General features: G+C 37.4%; 1 protein-coding gene across 5 annotated transcripts in view; it reads right to left on the reverse strand.

Moving 5' to 3' along the window:
* Positions 1-300: 300 nt before the first annotated feature.
* CAPRIN1 (cell cycle associated protein 1) overlaps positions 301-17,456 on the reverse strand; it is a 34,672-nt gene continuing 17,516 nt past the window's right edge. For 2 of the 5 annotated variants that reach the window (XM_010563660.1, XM_010563663.1), the window contains 12 exons: positions 16,890-16,942; positions 16,717-16,803; positions 11,716-11,871; positions 10,782-10,890; positions 10,247-10,308; positions 7,988-8,098; positions 7,302-7,451; positions 6,951-7,101; positions 4,826-5,020; positions 3,514-3,614; positions 2,582-2,645; positions 301-1,091 (listed from right to left, as the gene is read on the reverse strand). In XM_010563660.1, coding sequence (XP_010561962.1) covers positions 1,027-1,091; positions 2,582-2,645; positions 3,514-3,614; positions 4,826-5,020; positions 6,951-7,101; positions 7,302-7,451; positions 7,988-8,098; positions 10,247-10,308; positions 10,782-10,890; positions 11,716-11,871; positions 16,717-16,803; positions 16,890-16,942 — 1,304 coding nt within the window. In that variant the 3' untranslated portion in view covers positions 301-1,026. Of the gene's footprint in view, positions 1,092-1,526; positions 1,780-2,581; positions 2,646-3,513; positions 3,615-4,825; positions 5,021-6,950; positions 7,102-7,301; positions 7,452-7,987; positions 8,099-10,246; positions 10,309-10,781; positions 10,891-11,715; positions 11,872-16,716; positions 16,804-16,889; positions 16,943-17,456 lie in introns of all 5 variants that reach the window. The other 3 variants (XR_774129.1, XM_010563661.1, XM_010563662.1) reach the window with 3 other exon arrangements.

Raw genomic sequence — 17,456 nt, forward strand, 5'->3', positions numbered from 1 at the left:
GCTGCAGGAAAGACAAAAGGACATGTGACCAAAAGTGTTATGATTATCCATTAGAGATTTCCATCAGTACCGGCATCAGTTATTTAGGTGATAATACAGCAAGGTCAAGTATTAGTGACAGACAATGTGCAAGTCATAAGGAATGATAGAGAATACCAATCCTTACAAAAGTCATTGCTATCAAAGAAACTTAGAAGTGTTTCAAAGAGATATCTAAATACTTCACATCAAATATACAGTGGCCATCCAGATCATATCTCACATTTCTTGCAAAAGTTTGTTGAAGTGCCAAATCAAAGCTTTTCTTCTTGTTTAAAAAAAAAAATAAAAATTACACAATTACATTAGCAGTTATGCAAGCGATCTTAAATCCTTAGCCACAGTAAACAGGGCCCTGGTGATGAGGAGTGCCGCAGCTAAGGGGTGCTGCTGCTTTGTCAAAAACTGGCTATAAGCCTATTTGTCTATTCAGGGAAATATGCATTACTACGCATCTTTAACTGTTCAGTGCTTCAATTTAGTAAGAAAAAGCTGAAATGCAGTTGCTCTACCAAGCCACACTTCACTTTTTCCATCCTTTCATGGGAACATTAAGTTTTATCAACTGCCACCACAGTAAATCTTTTAAGAATTTGCAGATTTTATCCAAATTTGTTACATCACTTTTAAACGTCAGAAGTGAGTCTTTGCTTTTTCCTGCCACTTCAGTTAACCATGGAGATTGGATCACCCTGAAAATTGCCTTTTTTGCTTTACTCTTAGCAAGGGTGAGGAATCTGAATCTCATGTGCAAGGCTCAAGATGACGCTTAGGACAGAACATGCAGAGTAAACGTTGATTCGTTCCTTTCAATATCCAGGTAATATAAAGCTGGCAACTGTAGTCCTGTCATTATGGGTAATGAAAATAGTCCCTTTACAACAAACTTCCTGTAAGGGAGAACAAATAGATAATAACTCTTCTGGTAACATGTATAGTACACTGGCCAGTGTGTTTTTGGCGTTTAATGTAATCCCGTGAATTTGTTTAATTCACTTGCTGAGCATTCATTTGAGGCATCCCTCTGTTTGGTCTTGGGGGCCCTCCACGACCTAGAAAACAGACAAAAAGGCTCTTGAATTATGCATGAAGCCAGGTTATTTTAAAAAAATTCCTAAAAACTCTGGTCCAAACTGGGTAACAATTCCCAGATGCGTATCTAGACTACATATGGTCTTAAAAGCTCCTTCAAATCAAAACTCAACAGTACATAACCTGTCTGTTCATTTTTCAGCTTCATCCCAGTACTTTTTTTCCCAGAACTACAAAGTTGTAATCACTTCAAGTAAGAAGTTTTGCAGTAATGTAAGGCAATAATCGGTTTACTGTATTTTAAATTTAAGTACTGTGACCTAACTAATCATGTTTTAACTTCCATTCTTCCTTAAGAAAGAGACTGCCTGTAGCTCACACTCTCACTATATGAGAATTGTAGGTCACTTGGGGAATCCCTCTCATGTTTGCCTGCACATCCCTGCCCAATGAACCTCAAGACTTGTCTTCATTATAGTTGTGCTTCCTGAAATATGCTCTCAGCTTCACTACAGCCTAATACCACGGTGGACTTCAGGCCACAGTTCCACACTATAGGGCTTTCAGTACCAAGACAATCAAGGACAGAACTCTTCAAAACCGGACTACCACATGGAACTGTGGTTTCGCAAACAGTGCAATGTACAGCCTTGAGCTGTCCTCACTGACAAGGCACTCTAGTGATAAGTCAACATTCTCATGAAATGTCTGTATTGAGACAGAAGACAGTCTTATCACCAAAAATCTACTAAAAAAAAAAAAGAACTGTGGAAATAGCGTTGAAAATAAAATTTAGAAGTTCCACTACAGCCTCATTATGTGTGTGGGTTTGTTTTGTCTTCTCAGTGGCAAACACTCTTAGGAAGCTACAGACAACACACCTCCGTAAGCTAAAAGCAACAATTCTATAGGATCAAGGAACAGATGAGCGTGAAGGGAAGTTTAGCATCCTTAGATCAAGAGATCTCCACAACAGATGCAGTAGGACATTTTTTAGTGCAACAGAGTAACACACAATTCTGAAAGCTGACAGTGGGCTCAAGCCTGACCTCTGCTTTATAAGCAAGTCTTACTTGCAAACTACTAATGCACCTAGTAAGCAGATCATAAGTCACAATAAGCATCACAAGAAAAAAAAAAAAAAAATCACTTTCCTAAGGCTTTCATTGATAAAAGGCAACTAAATGGTTCTGCCACATTTAAAGTGTCAAAAGCAATTGTTGTTTTAACTTCTTTACAAAGAATTCCTCATTCAACAACCCAATAAACTTCCACCACAAGTTCAAAGGATGAAAGTAGAATTCAAGTCAGAAGGAACCTCAAGAGGTCCTCCAAGTCCAAGCCCTGTTCAAAAGCAGGGTCAACTATGAGGTCAGAGGAAATTTAAGCTTATTCTTCAGCTGTGACCTGCTGAATAAGGAGTGAGGTAACTCTTAAATTCCAGAACTCCAAAAGATGGATCAAAAACTTGCATTCAGCCCAAATCAATTATTTACTACTCAGGAATTACCTCTAGGAGCTCCCCGAGGTCCACTTTGTCCAGAGCCACGTTTGAAATTCTGTTGATATCCATCCTGAAGCAAAGAAATGAAAAAAGTTACGACAAACCCTGGGCATTTTGTTATGTTTCAGGATGCTATTAATTGCCAATAAAATAAGGAGCATTTGAAACAATATGCACTGACAAAACACCTGTGACTTCAACTTATAGCATTTTATTAGTTTAAATTAATCTTAGAAAAATAAACTCTTATTCCTACTGGTACCTAGCAGATACAGGAAAATGTACAATGATAAATTCTCTCTCCAGTTACAGGGTGTGGTGTTCAATGTAAATAAGAAATGTAAATAGAGCTATTTAGTGTTCAAATTTTTCAAACTACACAGATGAATTTGCTGAAGCACCAGTCAATAAATGAAGCAACATCCTAATGGCAGGATCAAAATCTACCATCTCATTTGCTTATAAATACATGTTTGGGGATATGCAGAGTTAGACATTTTCCAGTCAGTCTTAAGCTGAACAACAAAATTCTATGCAGATTTCAGAGTAACATATCAGCATTGCAGAAGACAGGCAATCCCAAACAAGTTTGAAAAGTTAATTTCAATGGATTTAAGTTCCTCTTTAAGTTTCTATCTCACAAAGCTGTGAAAATAATTAAACAAAGAGTGCTTTATAATTCACTCAACTTTGCTCTAGTTACTAGACTAATTCATTTAGAGATCAATCAGCCAAACAGAACACGTTTCCCAATTATAACCAGCCATTTAATATTCTGCTATTCCTAAATACCTGTTTAGTACCTGAATCTTTTGTCTTCATTAGAAATAAAAAAAAGTCCTCAGAAAAGTTTTCACTAATACATTTGTTTGAGTGCTTTCTTTGACAGGTACTTTTTTCTTCTACTTCTAGACTGTCACAACATAATGGTATCTTACCCGCTGGTAGTTTGAATAATCCCGAGGAGCATTAAATTGGGGCTGCGTGTAACCACTGTTCGGAGTGTTGGAAAAGGAAGGACGGTAGCCATCATATCCTCCTACAAAACAGGGTACAAGTGTTTCACTTGGAAATAACTTTATGCTACCACATAAAGAAAAGCAATAACAGCATTTTATCTAAACCTGAGGAAAAAAACCCTTTAGTAAGTACTGTTTACCTAGAAGTCAAGCAAATGTTTGCAACATCAGTGCTAATACTATTACAAGAAACAAGAATTACGACCTCGTAAGAACTGGGAGGAGATAGCAACTCAATGCATTTCTCTAGTAATTTCAGGTTTGATTTACAGAACATTCAATCCAGAGCTAAACATAATACTAGGATATAAATGTAACAGCTGTGACCTGAAAGGCCATTAACAGCCAACTCATGCAATAAGCTGCTCCTGAGACAGTACTCTTCTGAGTGCTGGGAACCATGTCCAAGGGCGGCTCCAGTCCCAAGGGTCTGACACTTGGAATCCAGACCAATTTTAAGCACGCAAGTAGCGACCACTGCATTCCCTACTACAATCAGTTGTATTTTTATTATACGAGTTCCTCCTCTACTCTCCAACCACATAAGAGGAAGAGAACATGGCAAAAGCAGACAATACTGTATCCATTAGTTTAATCCCAGAACATCTGACAAGGAAACTGTCTCTCCCATTCTAACATACACATCTTCCTAACATTGACAGCCACATATTATAATCTCCAGGAATTATGAAAGTTCTCTTATTTATCCAAAACTACAACATCATTCCTCCGCTCCTGTTAATTCCCTCAGAGTAATGACTTTTGGACTTTTTTGTTCTTTTATTTCTACATGATCCAGCCTATTCTCAATATGATAAAACACGGAACTCTAAAATACCCTGCTTCTACCATAGCTGGAAATAAAAACCATTTCTGAAGTATTAGTTGACATCTGAATTCCTCACTTAATGGCTGTGAAATTCAGTGGGATAGTTCCGTGTTTGCTTAAAACTTGCACTAGATGCGCCTAATCAAACTAACACCAAACCTTCAGCACAGAACGGAAAAAAATGCCTCTTTGTTTACATCTAAGTAGGAAGCCTAACCAAACACCTAAAATTTAAGTTGCTTGAAGTTAGCTAAAGCAAATGGAATTTTTAGTACAAGTTTAAATATCTTACAGAGATACTACTAAAATATAAAAACTAGAGTAGGTCAGTTTAACACTTAGTATTTTGACACGGTGTTTCCAGAAAGAAGTCAAATGAGAGAGTTTAATAAAGCTGTTTACCTCTAAATCCATTTGCCGGTCCCCTGTAACCGTTCATTAAGCCACGAGCCCCACGTGATCCACCACGAGACACTCCTCGACTGTTATAATAAGGCTGACTGTTACGTGGAAATCCAGTATTCTGCTGGGGAGGTTGCTGGTGGTTACCCGCCACTTGATGAGTCTGGTCCGGGGAACCATGGTAAGTACCAACCACTATATTGGAATTGGGGGGAAAAAAATGAAGTATAAAAGTCTGCATTTCTTTATGTTCCCACATATACTCTCTTCAAACTCAACATTCAAAGCTCTCAAATACCACTGAACACATCAATATATGCTCACCCATTCAAAGAAAAATAATCTGCAGAATTCAGTATCAGGTTACTAGTCAGATATCCCACAATATTAAAACAACCCAGAAATGGTAGAGTTGATTTAAGTCAGCGTCCAAAGTCTCTACTGTAAGGTCAGCAACAAGTATTCCTAACACAGGTACAATTTTCCTGTGCTATTTCAAACCCTTTAAAAATCTAGAAAAAAACCCCAATATGAATAAGTTAACCCACTTCTGTAACTTCCTCCCCTCTGAACTGGCAGAGAGCCACTAAGAATTACTTCCTTTCACAAATTAAATTCTGTTAGGTATAGCTATATTGACTAAGGTGAGATTGACAGAACACTTTAACAGAGCCGATGTTTTGACTGTACAGGCTGGAGGATTCTTTCTAAAGGGCATGTAAATCAAAGGGCAAGAGCAGGATGGATAGGTTGAGACTATGTGCATCTTTGAAGTAAGGTATGCCACAACATCGTCACTTCACAGGAATTGTCAGGAATGAAGTGGATTATGAAAGCAATCCAAGGGTTATAGGCTCAGTAAGTGTAATAAAAGATGTAATTCTGTATGTAAGAGCAAAACCGCTGTAAAATTTAGCCTGATACCAAGTGCTAAAGCAAGATCTCAAAGAATATTTGTCAGTGATAAGTCCCTCTCATATGCAGGGAATCACCCAAAAGGAAACACAACTTTATGCCTCCTTCACTCAGCCAGAGCCCTATGGAACTTTTGCATAGGTCCTCCTTTCTCCTCAACTTCCCATCAATTCTTGTGCAACACAAGAAGTGGTCATCCTTTTGAGTGTTTAACGTGTGCAGGTTTTCTTCTAAGGCCACTGCATTTTCTGTGTATCAACAGTTCCATTTACTGTTACAGTAAGTTAAGCATTTAAAACTGCATAGCCCACCTTCCAAACCAGCATTCCCCAGACTATCCTTCTGCCTTGTACTGTATGTATATGGCTCAAAAACCGTATAGATAAACAGTGAAAACTTGGTTCTCCCTCTTCTTATCCTACCCGCCCCAGTATCCTAACTTTCAAGAAGAAAAATTTCAAGATCATGATCAGTTTTAGAGAAAAAGGATTGGGCTCTTTTTCCTTACTCCACTTCCAGTAGTTGTTAGCACTTCACCCTTGTCATCTCTGTCCTGTGTCCTTCACTCAAAATCCCTCTCTGCATCTGCAAATTTTATCTCAGTGGAAAGCGAGGAGAGTGCTGGGAGAAGACTAGCGTTGTACGTAGACTTTATTTTACCATTTGTTTTTTGAAGTTGCTAACTTGGAAAGCATTTTGCCTGCTGTATTCAAATCATGTCTAACTGATTTTAGCAAAACTTTCTAGATCTTTGTGAACCTTGTATCACCTGTGAGAAGCAGTCTGTATTTGCTCTCAATTTAGCTTACTATTTCCTTTTTAAAATGCCGAACAGTATAACCTTTTTTTTTTTAAAAACAAATTTAAGGATCATCCAACCTTATCAGCAGAGCAAGTAGTCCACTACATTGCTTTCACCTTTAGAATAATCCTTAATCCTGTTCATGTTTTTTTAAACCCATATAAAACTGAATCAAGTGGGAAAATTCTTTTAACAATTGGGAGATATACATATCACATTTCACCCCCTGTTGGATATTCAAAGCAAGACAGAATAACAAAACGCAGTATTGTTCAAGGGAAAGCTTTGCAAGACTAGTAACATTTGAGAATGTGTGACATGCTTTGCTACATCATCTAGGACTTCACAGCCTGATCACCTGCTCTACTGAGGCTATTGCCACTTTAGTTTTTGCTGAAATAAGTTTACCTGTCTGGAGTTGTTCTTGCTGAAGATCTGATTGTTCTACTTGGTGAGGCTGATTGGAGAAACTCTGGTTATAACTGGCCTGGTACTGATTTTGCTGCTTAAGGGTTTCTGGCTCATTAACAGGAGGAACAGGTGCATTCATGTTGAATACCTACAATGGCAGAAAAATAGCTCCCTGGTCCAACTAATTTTTTACAATTCTTCATCACATCATGTAAAGAAGTATGCAAGTCTGAGACATGAATAACCAAAGGCTATTTTATATAATTACATGACTGATTCCAGTGTTTGTGTAACAACAAAAGGAATGACTAACAAAATAAAGGGATTCGATATTAATTTACTACTTACTGTTTGCATGGATTGGAATGGAGCTGCATTAACATTGATTCCGCTGCTATGCAAAGGCTTGCTAGACCCAGCTGGGAACACCTGTGGCTGGGATACAGTGGGAAGTGATGATGATGACGGGGTCTGGTCTGCATTCAGTGACATTGAAGCCTAATAATTAAAACAAACAACATTTTAGCAGCTTTTGAATAATAGCAAAAATTTAACTTAAAAACTTCACTTAAAAAAATGTGACAATGGCTCAGGTTCACCTCAACAAATGAGTATTTTCTACTTCCGCTGAACAACCTCATTCACAACAGCATAATGAGACAGGAAAAAAACCTAGCAGTCTTCTCCCTCTAACTTGAAACACAACTAGAAAAAACTACAGGGGGAAATGAAAAAGCTTCTGGGCTAACTCCTAGCCAATGTAAAAAAGTAAATGACATTTCCTAAGCCAACAACACTGATGCTCATATGCATCTTACTTCTAACTAAACAGACAATCTTGTGAATTAGAAGTCTTACTGTGAAGGACTTAACTGGTCACAGACAGGCTCAAAACTCTGAAATTAAACAGAACTGAAGCGGCCCTATCAATAGGTAACTGAAAATTACAAAACTTTATTTACAAAGAAACATAGACTAACATTTGATCACACCTGCAAGCAAAGTCCTTCCCACCCCTATGAAATCTGACTTGCCTGAATCTGGTCAATTGATTCTTTCTGTGGCCGTTGCTCTGTTGTGTGAGAAGGCTGATACATGGGTTGGGAGGCTGTATATCCCTCACTTGTAGAAGAAACCAAGGGAACCTGACAAAATAAACCCCAAAGCCCCCAAAAGTCAGCTGATGCTCACACACTGTTTTTATAAAAAGTATCACAGAACTCTGGAATGAATGGTACTTTCTAGTAAAAGTATGTATTCCAGCAAATCTTTACAACCATTAAAAATTAAGTGCTTTTTAACAAGTAGAGGTTTAACCACCTCATCTTGACATATATTCTAACATGCCACTCCATCCACCCTCTCACAGATTGTATTCTGTGGATATTTCTGAATCAGCTGGACATATTTGCTATTACTGAAGAACATCCTTCTCACTTCCTTATGCAACCCAACTACCATAATAAAGCTGGGGAAAGAGAGAGAAATATACAGTTTACACAAGAGAACTCCAAGCTCATACAGAAATAGAGAAGTGCTGGTTTCCAATAGACTGAATTTGCTCATTCTACAGCCTCTGCTCCCCTACATAGAGTCCAGTGAAAACTCTAGCCAGCAAAGCAGAGGACTTTGCATTTAAGGTTACTGGTGACTTTAACAGGCAACTGATAACAACTGATGGGTGTGCTGAATGTTCACCTTGTTGAACATTCAAAAAGAAAGAGGTAAGTTTAGCTACTGCTTGCAAGATCCCAAAGGGAAGCATTGGCAGCACTGGCTGAGGTAAGGAAAATAAGAAAAAAAAAAATCCACTGGAGCAAGTCACAGACATCATTTAACAGTAAAATAGAAGCTAGTGCAGAGAGAACTCTCTGCCAAAAAAAATTTTCCTACACCTACAAAACAACAAAACTGCTGAGAGTACTAGCACTTCAGCATAAAGAGGAAACTCAAGAAAAAAAATAAAAACCACATTCCTGTTTCTATAAAAATGAGTGAATTAAAACTTGCAGATCTAATCTGGACAAGATAAAGCAAGCAATTTATACTACCATTACTCTGAGATACATAATCTATCCAGATTTTTCTTTTGGTTTTCAAATATCTATAAGGATCAGATTCATTACTTGAGACCAGCAGAGTCCTTCACAGATGCCACACGTGCTTAATACAAAAATCAGGAAGTTCTTTCATCTCTAGACAATTCCGTAAGAAACTGACACATCTTAATGAAAAGCTGAATACATTTATACATTGCAGAAGCAAATTTAAGAGATTCTACTTAAAAAGGAATTTTGGGAAAGCTCAACTAAAAACAGCATTCAAACTCATTCTGACTGCTCTACAACTCCCAGTATTAAAATACTATCCAAGCAAGCAACTGGGACTAATCCTTAACAGAGCAAGTAAAAAGAAGGGAACACAAACTATATAGTCAATCCATTAAATCTATTTGTGGTCTAACACCCACTTGAACAGATACATACTGCCCTTTAATCAAGTTATTTTCATTTTGGCATTTCTGTCGACAATAAGCAAATAAAGGACAACTTGCCTCTACTGAAATTAAAAATATTACTACACGTGGCTTAACATGAAAGAGAATACTAGGCAAAGATTGGCATGTCAAATTATTAGTCCATCTTGAACAGAAATGCACAGAGAAACCTCAAATTAAACTGCTACATTAGAGCAGGACTACGCAGAGCAGCATTCCAAAGTCCTTCCTCTCAATCATGAAAGAAACACTTAAAATTCACCACTGTCACATGGAATACAGATTTTAAGTTATGGCAGCCTAACACACAGCCACATGGAAGTCAATCTGTGAAACGAAAATCACATCCACACACCAAATCTGAAGACTGAGGTGAGCTCCACAGATTGAAAGAACTGGTAACTGCCAGAAAGTCCACATTGGGCCATTAGAATGAGCAGTCCAAACTGCAACTGCTTCCGTGCTTGTGCCCTTCAGTTTAAGAGGCCTCTAATTAGAAATGCAGTTTCCTCAATAAACTCGTACTACAACCTTGAACCTGACAGTTTTCTGAACAGGATAATGCCTGATAAGACTCCATTACAGAAAATATGCAATGTCTGCATAGCATAAAAAAATGTATATAGTAATGCTTATAAGCGACAATGCTGGAGAAATAATGGAGATAACCAGTCTCTCAAAATCAGAACTTCAGCTTTTTGAGTTTCTCATATAGTTAGGAATTAAATCCTATTATAACATCAATCAAGCCTAAAATCAATTTAAAATCCAAACTACAATTCACTGAACATTTTACCTGTGTAGCTTCTGGTTGCACAGGAACTTGATTAGGCTGGGCAAGTCTTGACTCAGCATGAACTGAAGTAAAATAATTCCACTTATTACATAGTACAATCAAACCTTTTACAGAACAGCATTACCATCTGATCTAATTCAGTTGAGACCTGATCATCATAAAGATGACTATCCCTTTAGCATGGCAAAGCTATAGTCAAAATACCAGTTACCATTTCCATGCAAAGTACATTTTTTCCAGTTGTCCAAAATTGTCCAGCAATTTCCAAAAGACTAAGCAAAACTATATTTTGCCCATTTATAAGAAGTTTAAAATGTTCCACAATTGCAAGCAAAACTTAGAAGCAAGAATGAATCTGAAGTCTACAAATAGTATGCTTCAAAAGTACAATCATAGTTCTAAGAAAAACACACTTGAACAGTACTGTATTATTACTTGTGATGACCCTTTTACTATGTAGCAGTAACTGAAGCATTTCTAATAGATGACTTGCAGGCTCCCCCAATATTTATGTTTAGGATTTACCATTACAAACCTGGAGGGCAAACCATTTGTGGCATATCCAAATTTTGTGCTGGATTCATGGGCTGTGCAGATACAATGGCAGGATCAAGTGTTTGGTTCTCAAACTCCAGCATAGAGTCCTAGAAAAAGAAATAAAATAAAAAAATCACATCAAATTTATTGTATTTTAAAAATATTAACATTCAGAATACAGAAATGACCAGGTCACAATAAAGGAAGCTTAGTCCACAGTTACACAATTGCTGGTTTTACCATACATTTAAATCAATTAAAATCAGTCCACGTATACAAATCAGGGCTTACCTGAAAAAAAGCTAACTGAAAGGAGATTTTAATAGCCAGACAGAATAGGTGGCAAACTATTCTTTATTCCTTATCCTAAATTAGCACTTTGTAGGAAGAAAGAAAAAAAGGAACACAAGAAGTGTATGCCTCATTTGTTACCAAGGTGTCTACTCTGTGGAGGAGGAGGAGAGGCTTTTCCTGATGTACTGCGCTATCTCCCAATGCTTTTCCAGTTGTTCTAACTTTAGGGGTTAAAAGAGAGCCTTCAAGAAGCTACCCAAAAAGTAGTCTCTTCATGCATTGTAGAAGTTTTTCGTTAACACAAAATTTAGAACTGGCTTACAGAAGGGGTATTTTACAGCTGGTCTCACTTAAGCAGGATACACTATGGCACCCCGTGATGCACAACTTTCTGCCTTCTCTCTAGGTTATAGTACAAACAAGGACTGAAAAGCTAAGTAACATTCTAACTGTACTTTGACAGCAATACAGGTTTGCAGGCCTTGGATGAGACCCTGCCATACAGCACTATATGGTTTCCAAGACCATAGTTATCTTTCAAATAAACTGCAGCAGGCTCTTTAAATCATGACTAACAGTGAGAAAGTGCTATTTTGTTTCTTCGGTTCTAGCTTCACAGTACAGTGGGTCCATCATACCTGCATGAAGTTATACGGCCCCTGCATCTGCGCCATAAGGTCCTGTACTCGCTGTCTTCTAACAAGAGGATCTGCTTGAGCCACAGTAGTGAGTGTGTGAGGTTCAGGAACTGGAGGAGATGTAGCTTGTGTCTGTTGCTGCAGCGAATTTACGACCTAACAAGAAACAAGCAACCAGCTGAAATTTCAGCTTAAGGTAACACTGCACAGAAGCGACTCAGTAGTTCTTGAAATTTATGGCTATTGCCTAATTCATTATGGACGTAATTACTAAAGCATTCTTGAAGACAGACACTACATCCTCCTACAGTCATGCCAATACTGGTAGCCAGCTACTGATCTGAGCACTTCACAAGATCAGAAAGTTCAGGCTGTGCTCTATTTTCTTTCTATCTATACTCTATTCCCCATTAAGAACAATGCGAACAAAAACTTTGTTCAATACTACGGGGATTTTTTTTATAGCAGGATTTGAGACAGCAGTTTATCAACATTTGGCAATTTAAAGAAAGTCAGGGAAGTGTAAGTTTCAGAAATATGCACAGATGAAGAACAATTATTTTCTTATACCTTTTTGGTAAATGTAAGTAGATTCAGAAGTTTGAGGTCTTTCTTAAGGCTTCAAAATTTTAAATTTTCATAGCCACGTCTAGACCCAAGTGCTATCTCAAGTGGTATCCTAGCTAGCTGATTTACAGTCTCAAAAAACAGCAGGCAGCACTGCGGGACACCAGAAGCCCAGAAGCAGAAGCACAATTCATAGTGGGCAAGAAAGCTCAGATTTACTAGACATATTCCAATATGGCACACATAAACAAAGGTATGATGAATGGCAACATGCTTTCAAATACCACCTTATCAAAGACAGCAGAGCAACCAGAAAACTTGAACACAAGCATCTAAGAACATCCATCAACAAATAGCTTGAAAACAGATAGTTAAAAGGATGGTCAAGCTGCTCAAAGTAGTACTTTCAATGTTCCTAACCAGTTTTGGTCTTTAGGCTACTCCTGTAATACAGAAGTGCCATTTGCAGTTTGCATTCATGTCAACAACTGCCCTTTAAAAAGATCATTGCCAATAATTTGTCTGTTGCTTCTCTATTCCCATGAGCTTTTAATTATTAATAATCTTCTAGATAAACAGGTAAGCCTTAAACTTACAGCTGCATAGGATATAAACTAGCATACACGCACCTGAAAGTTCAAAATATTTATGTAAAATATCTGGTTTCTAATTAGAACTGCAGAAGACAGATTTTTGAACAGCAGTCATGACAAGTGACAAAACAGTCCTATTCTGAAGAAACATACAGCATTTTCCAGTATGCCTACTCCTTGCTCAAATTTACAAACATTGTTTGTATGTGACATTCAGAGCATGCAATTGCCTCACAAACTCCAATGACTCTTTCCATGACCAAATCCCTAGCCATCTCTAATAGAAAAAAAAAATAAAAGATCTCTAAACAAAACTAAAAAGCAACCACAACCTACCTTCCTCTTCAAGATTCCCTTCAGACCCAAATCTCCACTATTAGCCATCCAAAGAGAAGCAATTTGACAACTCCCATAGAATTACACCCTAAGGCTGTCCACACTGGAAAACAAGCACAACTGCTCTGCTGTATTACACAGTCCCCAAACTTCAAATTATGGACTGTTTCCAAATTAAGAATTAAGCCCCGTGAGTGGAAATTTTTTTTTCTGAAAGTGTTATTTAGAGCACATATATAGACCTCTTGCACGTGACAAAGTTTTAAAATTAAAGAAAAAAAAGCAAGCCAGATGACTAGGTGAAACTTGAGAGGTAATACCAGCAGCAACTTATCTACATAATTATTACCAAAAATGTTCTCAATTACTTGAGTACTATCACTCAACTTATGAAGTTCAAGTCATTCATAACAATTCAGTATCTTCAAGAAAACAAAAGCTGATGGAATAATTAAGAACACAGAACAGGAACAGAATTTTATCAAATGTTTTCCTTTTTCCACAAACAGTACAGTACTAACTTCAGGCGGTGTTTAATATTTTACACTGTCTTTTTCAACCCCTTTTTTCATGTCAAAAGGAACTGTTTAGGGCCTATTCCTTCTTTCTTATTTTCACTACCAGGTACTTTGACCTATTATAATCATAGTAGGATGAAACTACTAAAAAAAAATTTCAAGTTTGGTGTGTCAAGTTGCCAATGGACAGGATGTAGTTCTAAAATTAACAGCTTTCTAACAGTCTGCTGCATGAAAAAGTACAGAGACTACTCAAGAACCACTATTCAAAAAGCAAATTATTACCCAACCATACATCTCCATTCATTCTTGGGGGCACAGCAGCAAGGTGAAACTTTTCTTTTAGGGGAGCTGAACCTCTCTGCAGAATAGTATTTGACTCATCAAACTGCATGCTCACCTTCTGACACCCTGCTTCCTGACACCCTACCCCCTGACCTTCTCAGTAGGCAGAGCTGCCCAGACACAATCAGAGAATGACAGGGTATAGAAGGCCAGGGGGCAAAGGAGGAGGAAAGGAGGAGAGGTAAACAGAAGTTTAATGAGACCACAAACCAACCAGAATGAACTTGTTTTCTGGCAGTCACAGAACAGTTTCCAATTCTACACAAAATACACACACATCCATCCAATCAAAGTTCCATAACCTAAGACACAGAGAACTTTCTATAAAAGCAGATTCAGGTACTTATTACAAAGGAAGTTAAAAAAAAAAAAAAAAAAATATATATATATACAAAAAACAACAACAACAAAACCCCAGAAGCAAACCCCCCACTTTTACCAATGAAGGTCATCTTCACCAAAATTAAAACATCACTCCAAACACAAATACACTTTGAAAATTCACAAGCAAATTCTTTACTTTAAAACTTATGGTAGGCCCCTACAGAAACGTCATTGTGAGACACCATCACTTCTCTAACTAGAAACATACCATACCACAGAAATATTGAATGTATCACATCTACTCGAGCATTACTGAAAAAGAGATGAGTTTGCGATAGCCTTACTCTTCATAAACAATCACAGAAATCTTCTGCGTAAATGTTCTCTTTTAGAATACGATCAGCTTCCAAAATTAAAGCTATCATTCACAGCTCCTACCATACTAATGCCAGAACTACCTTGAGCTGAAGAGCACAGAGGCTCTATATAATGTGTATCATCACCTTCCCTAAAGACAACCGAGTTGCATTCCCATGAGAAATGGGATTTTGGTGCCAGTAAGAACAGCAAGAGTAATTTCAAAGACAGTTATTCTCAATTTCCCCTTTCTGTGTTAAATCTGAGAATGTAAGGTTCTCAATTATGAAGAAGCAGGCTTCAACTCTTTTTCTAACTGCTCATTTGTACAGAGTTCAAGAAATTGGGACAGAAAGGACAACTGAAGTATCTATTCTTCGTATTGCATTATTCTATAAAAACAAAGCTGATGTAATCCGTATTTAGCTGACTAGTAAAGATGTGTGGAAAATTAGGAGTTTCTGACATTAGTCTGATACAAAACTACAACCTGAATTCTTTTACCATACTAACACAGTTACCACATATTATTATTATTCCCATGAGGAAGCATCTGAGTTTTCAACTGTGCAATACAGCCTTACAGTTTAAGAACAAAGGGAAGCACAACTGGCTTCAATCATAAGGACATCTCCTATACTCTTACGTCCTCATTCATACTACTTATATTAAGAACTACAGAGAACTGAACCTCTAAGCTACTCTGGACACTTGGTAGAAACACAGATGTAATTTGTACATAATTGAAGACAGATTGAAGCCAATCAAGTATTAACTTTAAAATACTGTGTCTTATAAGAATACCCCAATCAAACATGACTTTAACATGTGTTTTTAGAGGGTTTCTTAAGAGATTTCTTAAATCGCATTCAATGGCAGTGATATTTTAGGGTTTTTTAAGTAAGGGAATGTAATACTATGACAAGATACTACAAAAATCATTCACACAAATGGCAAAGTTGCCTAGTTAGTTCTAGAAGCCTCACACCCATCCCAAGTATTGTTAAATCTCTTAGCAGTCTTCAACACTGCAAGATACCAATTTCAGCCAGACTGAATGTAAAATCAGGCAGATTCGATAATCAGATCAAAATGGCTGCTCTCTTTTTCACGACTTGAAGAGGTAATGAACACTTACTCCACTCCTACACTTAAGAGGCTGAAGACACCAAGGAAGAGTACAAAAAAATTGACCATCTGTAATTGCCTGCTGCAGAATGCTAAAATGAATCAAAAATTGTCTCCAGCACCTGAAAGATGCTGCTCATACCTGTTCCTAACAGATAGATACAACCCAAGTTCCAACATGCCCAACATTTGAATGACTCCATGTGACTTGTCCTTTCCAGTACGTGAAGAACACAAATTCTAGTATAATAAAATGATGGACTTGCACGTGTAGTTAAGTCCAACGTCTAAATTACTAAACTGGGAATGGATCCTGAGAGCAAGGCAGCACAAACATCACAAGTGAACAACCACTCAACTGCAAAGTAGTAACAAGTTAAATACTCGAAGAACTACAGTTCCTGAAAGCAGAGATGTACATACAAGCATATTTTAACATCAAATTATGTGCATATGCAAGCTGGAGCAGATTTAGATACTTATTTTCAGCTCCCTCTCCATGGAACTGCTCAATGAAACGCACAACTATGCCATGCTATCAGCAGCTGTGTAGATAAACTCAAGTTCTACATTTGCAGCAAAGTTCTCTTAAAGAAAAAGAGTCTTAAAAAATCAGGTTCTCTGCAAACTTAGCCAGACTGCATAGTGTTTATTTAAGGTACTCCTGAGCTAAATATGTCATTGAAGAATGAGTAGTGAGTCGAAGCCTACTTAAATATATGTATTTTTATATATATATTGGGGGAGAAAGGGTGCAATACTAAAACCTATCATGAATTGCAAGTCAGCGGAAACAGGGATTGCAATTTTACCTGCAGTACACAAGATCTTACCTCAACCGTTTCAACTGTCCACTCATCTACCTGTTCCTTCTCACTACTGCTGAACTGAGTCTCTGCCATGAATTGTCTGTTTACATACTAAAATAAAAATAAGAAAGGGTATGAAAGTAAAAGTAAGTGGCATTAAAGCTATACAAAATGACAGTCTTTCCAGTGATTAATACCTCAGTTGATTCAACTTCAGTTGGTTCAGTAAATTCTTCCGCTGGATCAGGTTCTGTAAGAAAAATGTACCATTTATGTGAAAAAACCCCCACGTTACAGACCTAGAAGATACAGAGTTAGATGAAAAAAATCTTCCCCAATAAAGTGGAATTTTGAAGAAGTCTGATGCATTTTTGCAGTAGTCATGCATATACTTTAAAGTAGTGTTCTGGACTATTAGTACCCAGGAAGTACAGCTAGGTGTAAGAATGAACAGACACACATTTACTCCTGAGTGAAATTAATACCTAATATTAGAAGCTTGCTATACATTAAGGAAGGAGTCGCCTTGTCACAAATCTTCAAGGGGATGGGATTTTGATTAGATCTGAAATTAGAGCCTCAATATTGCTGACTTGTACAGTTAAGTATCTGCTGGGTTCAGAAACAAACCTAATGTTACAGGGTAAATTAAGAAGAAACTTGTGTTCAGAATGAAGAAAACAAGAATGTCAGGAATAACAAAGACTCTCAGAGTTTTGAATTTAAAAGGAAAAATAATCACATTACATTCTTGCTATGAAGAG

Source organism: Haliaeetus leucocephalus, unplaced genomic scaffold, assembly GCF_000737465.1.
Source record: "Haliaeetus leucocephalus isolate CR32 unplaced genomic scaffold, Haliaeetus_leucocephalus-4.0 Scaffold173, whole genome shotgun sequence".
In the NCBI taxonomy this organism is placed as follows: domain Eukaryota; kingdom Metazoa; phylum Chordata; class Aves; order Accipitriformes; family Accipitridae; genus Haliaeetus; species Haliaeetus leucocephalus.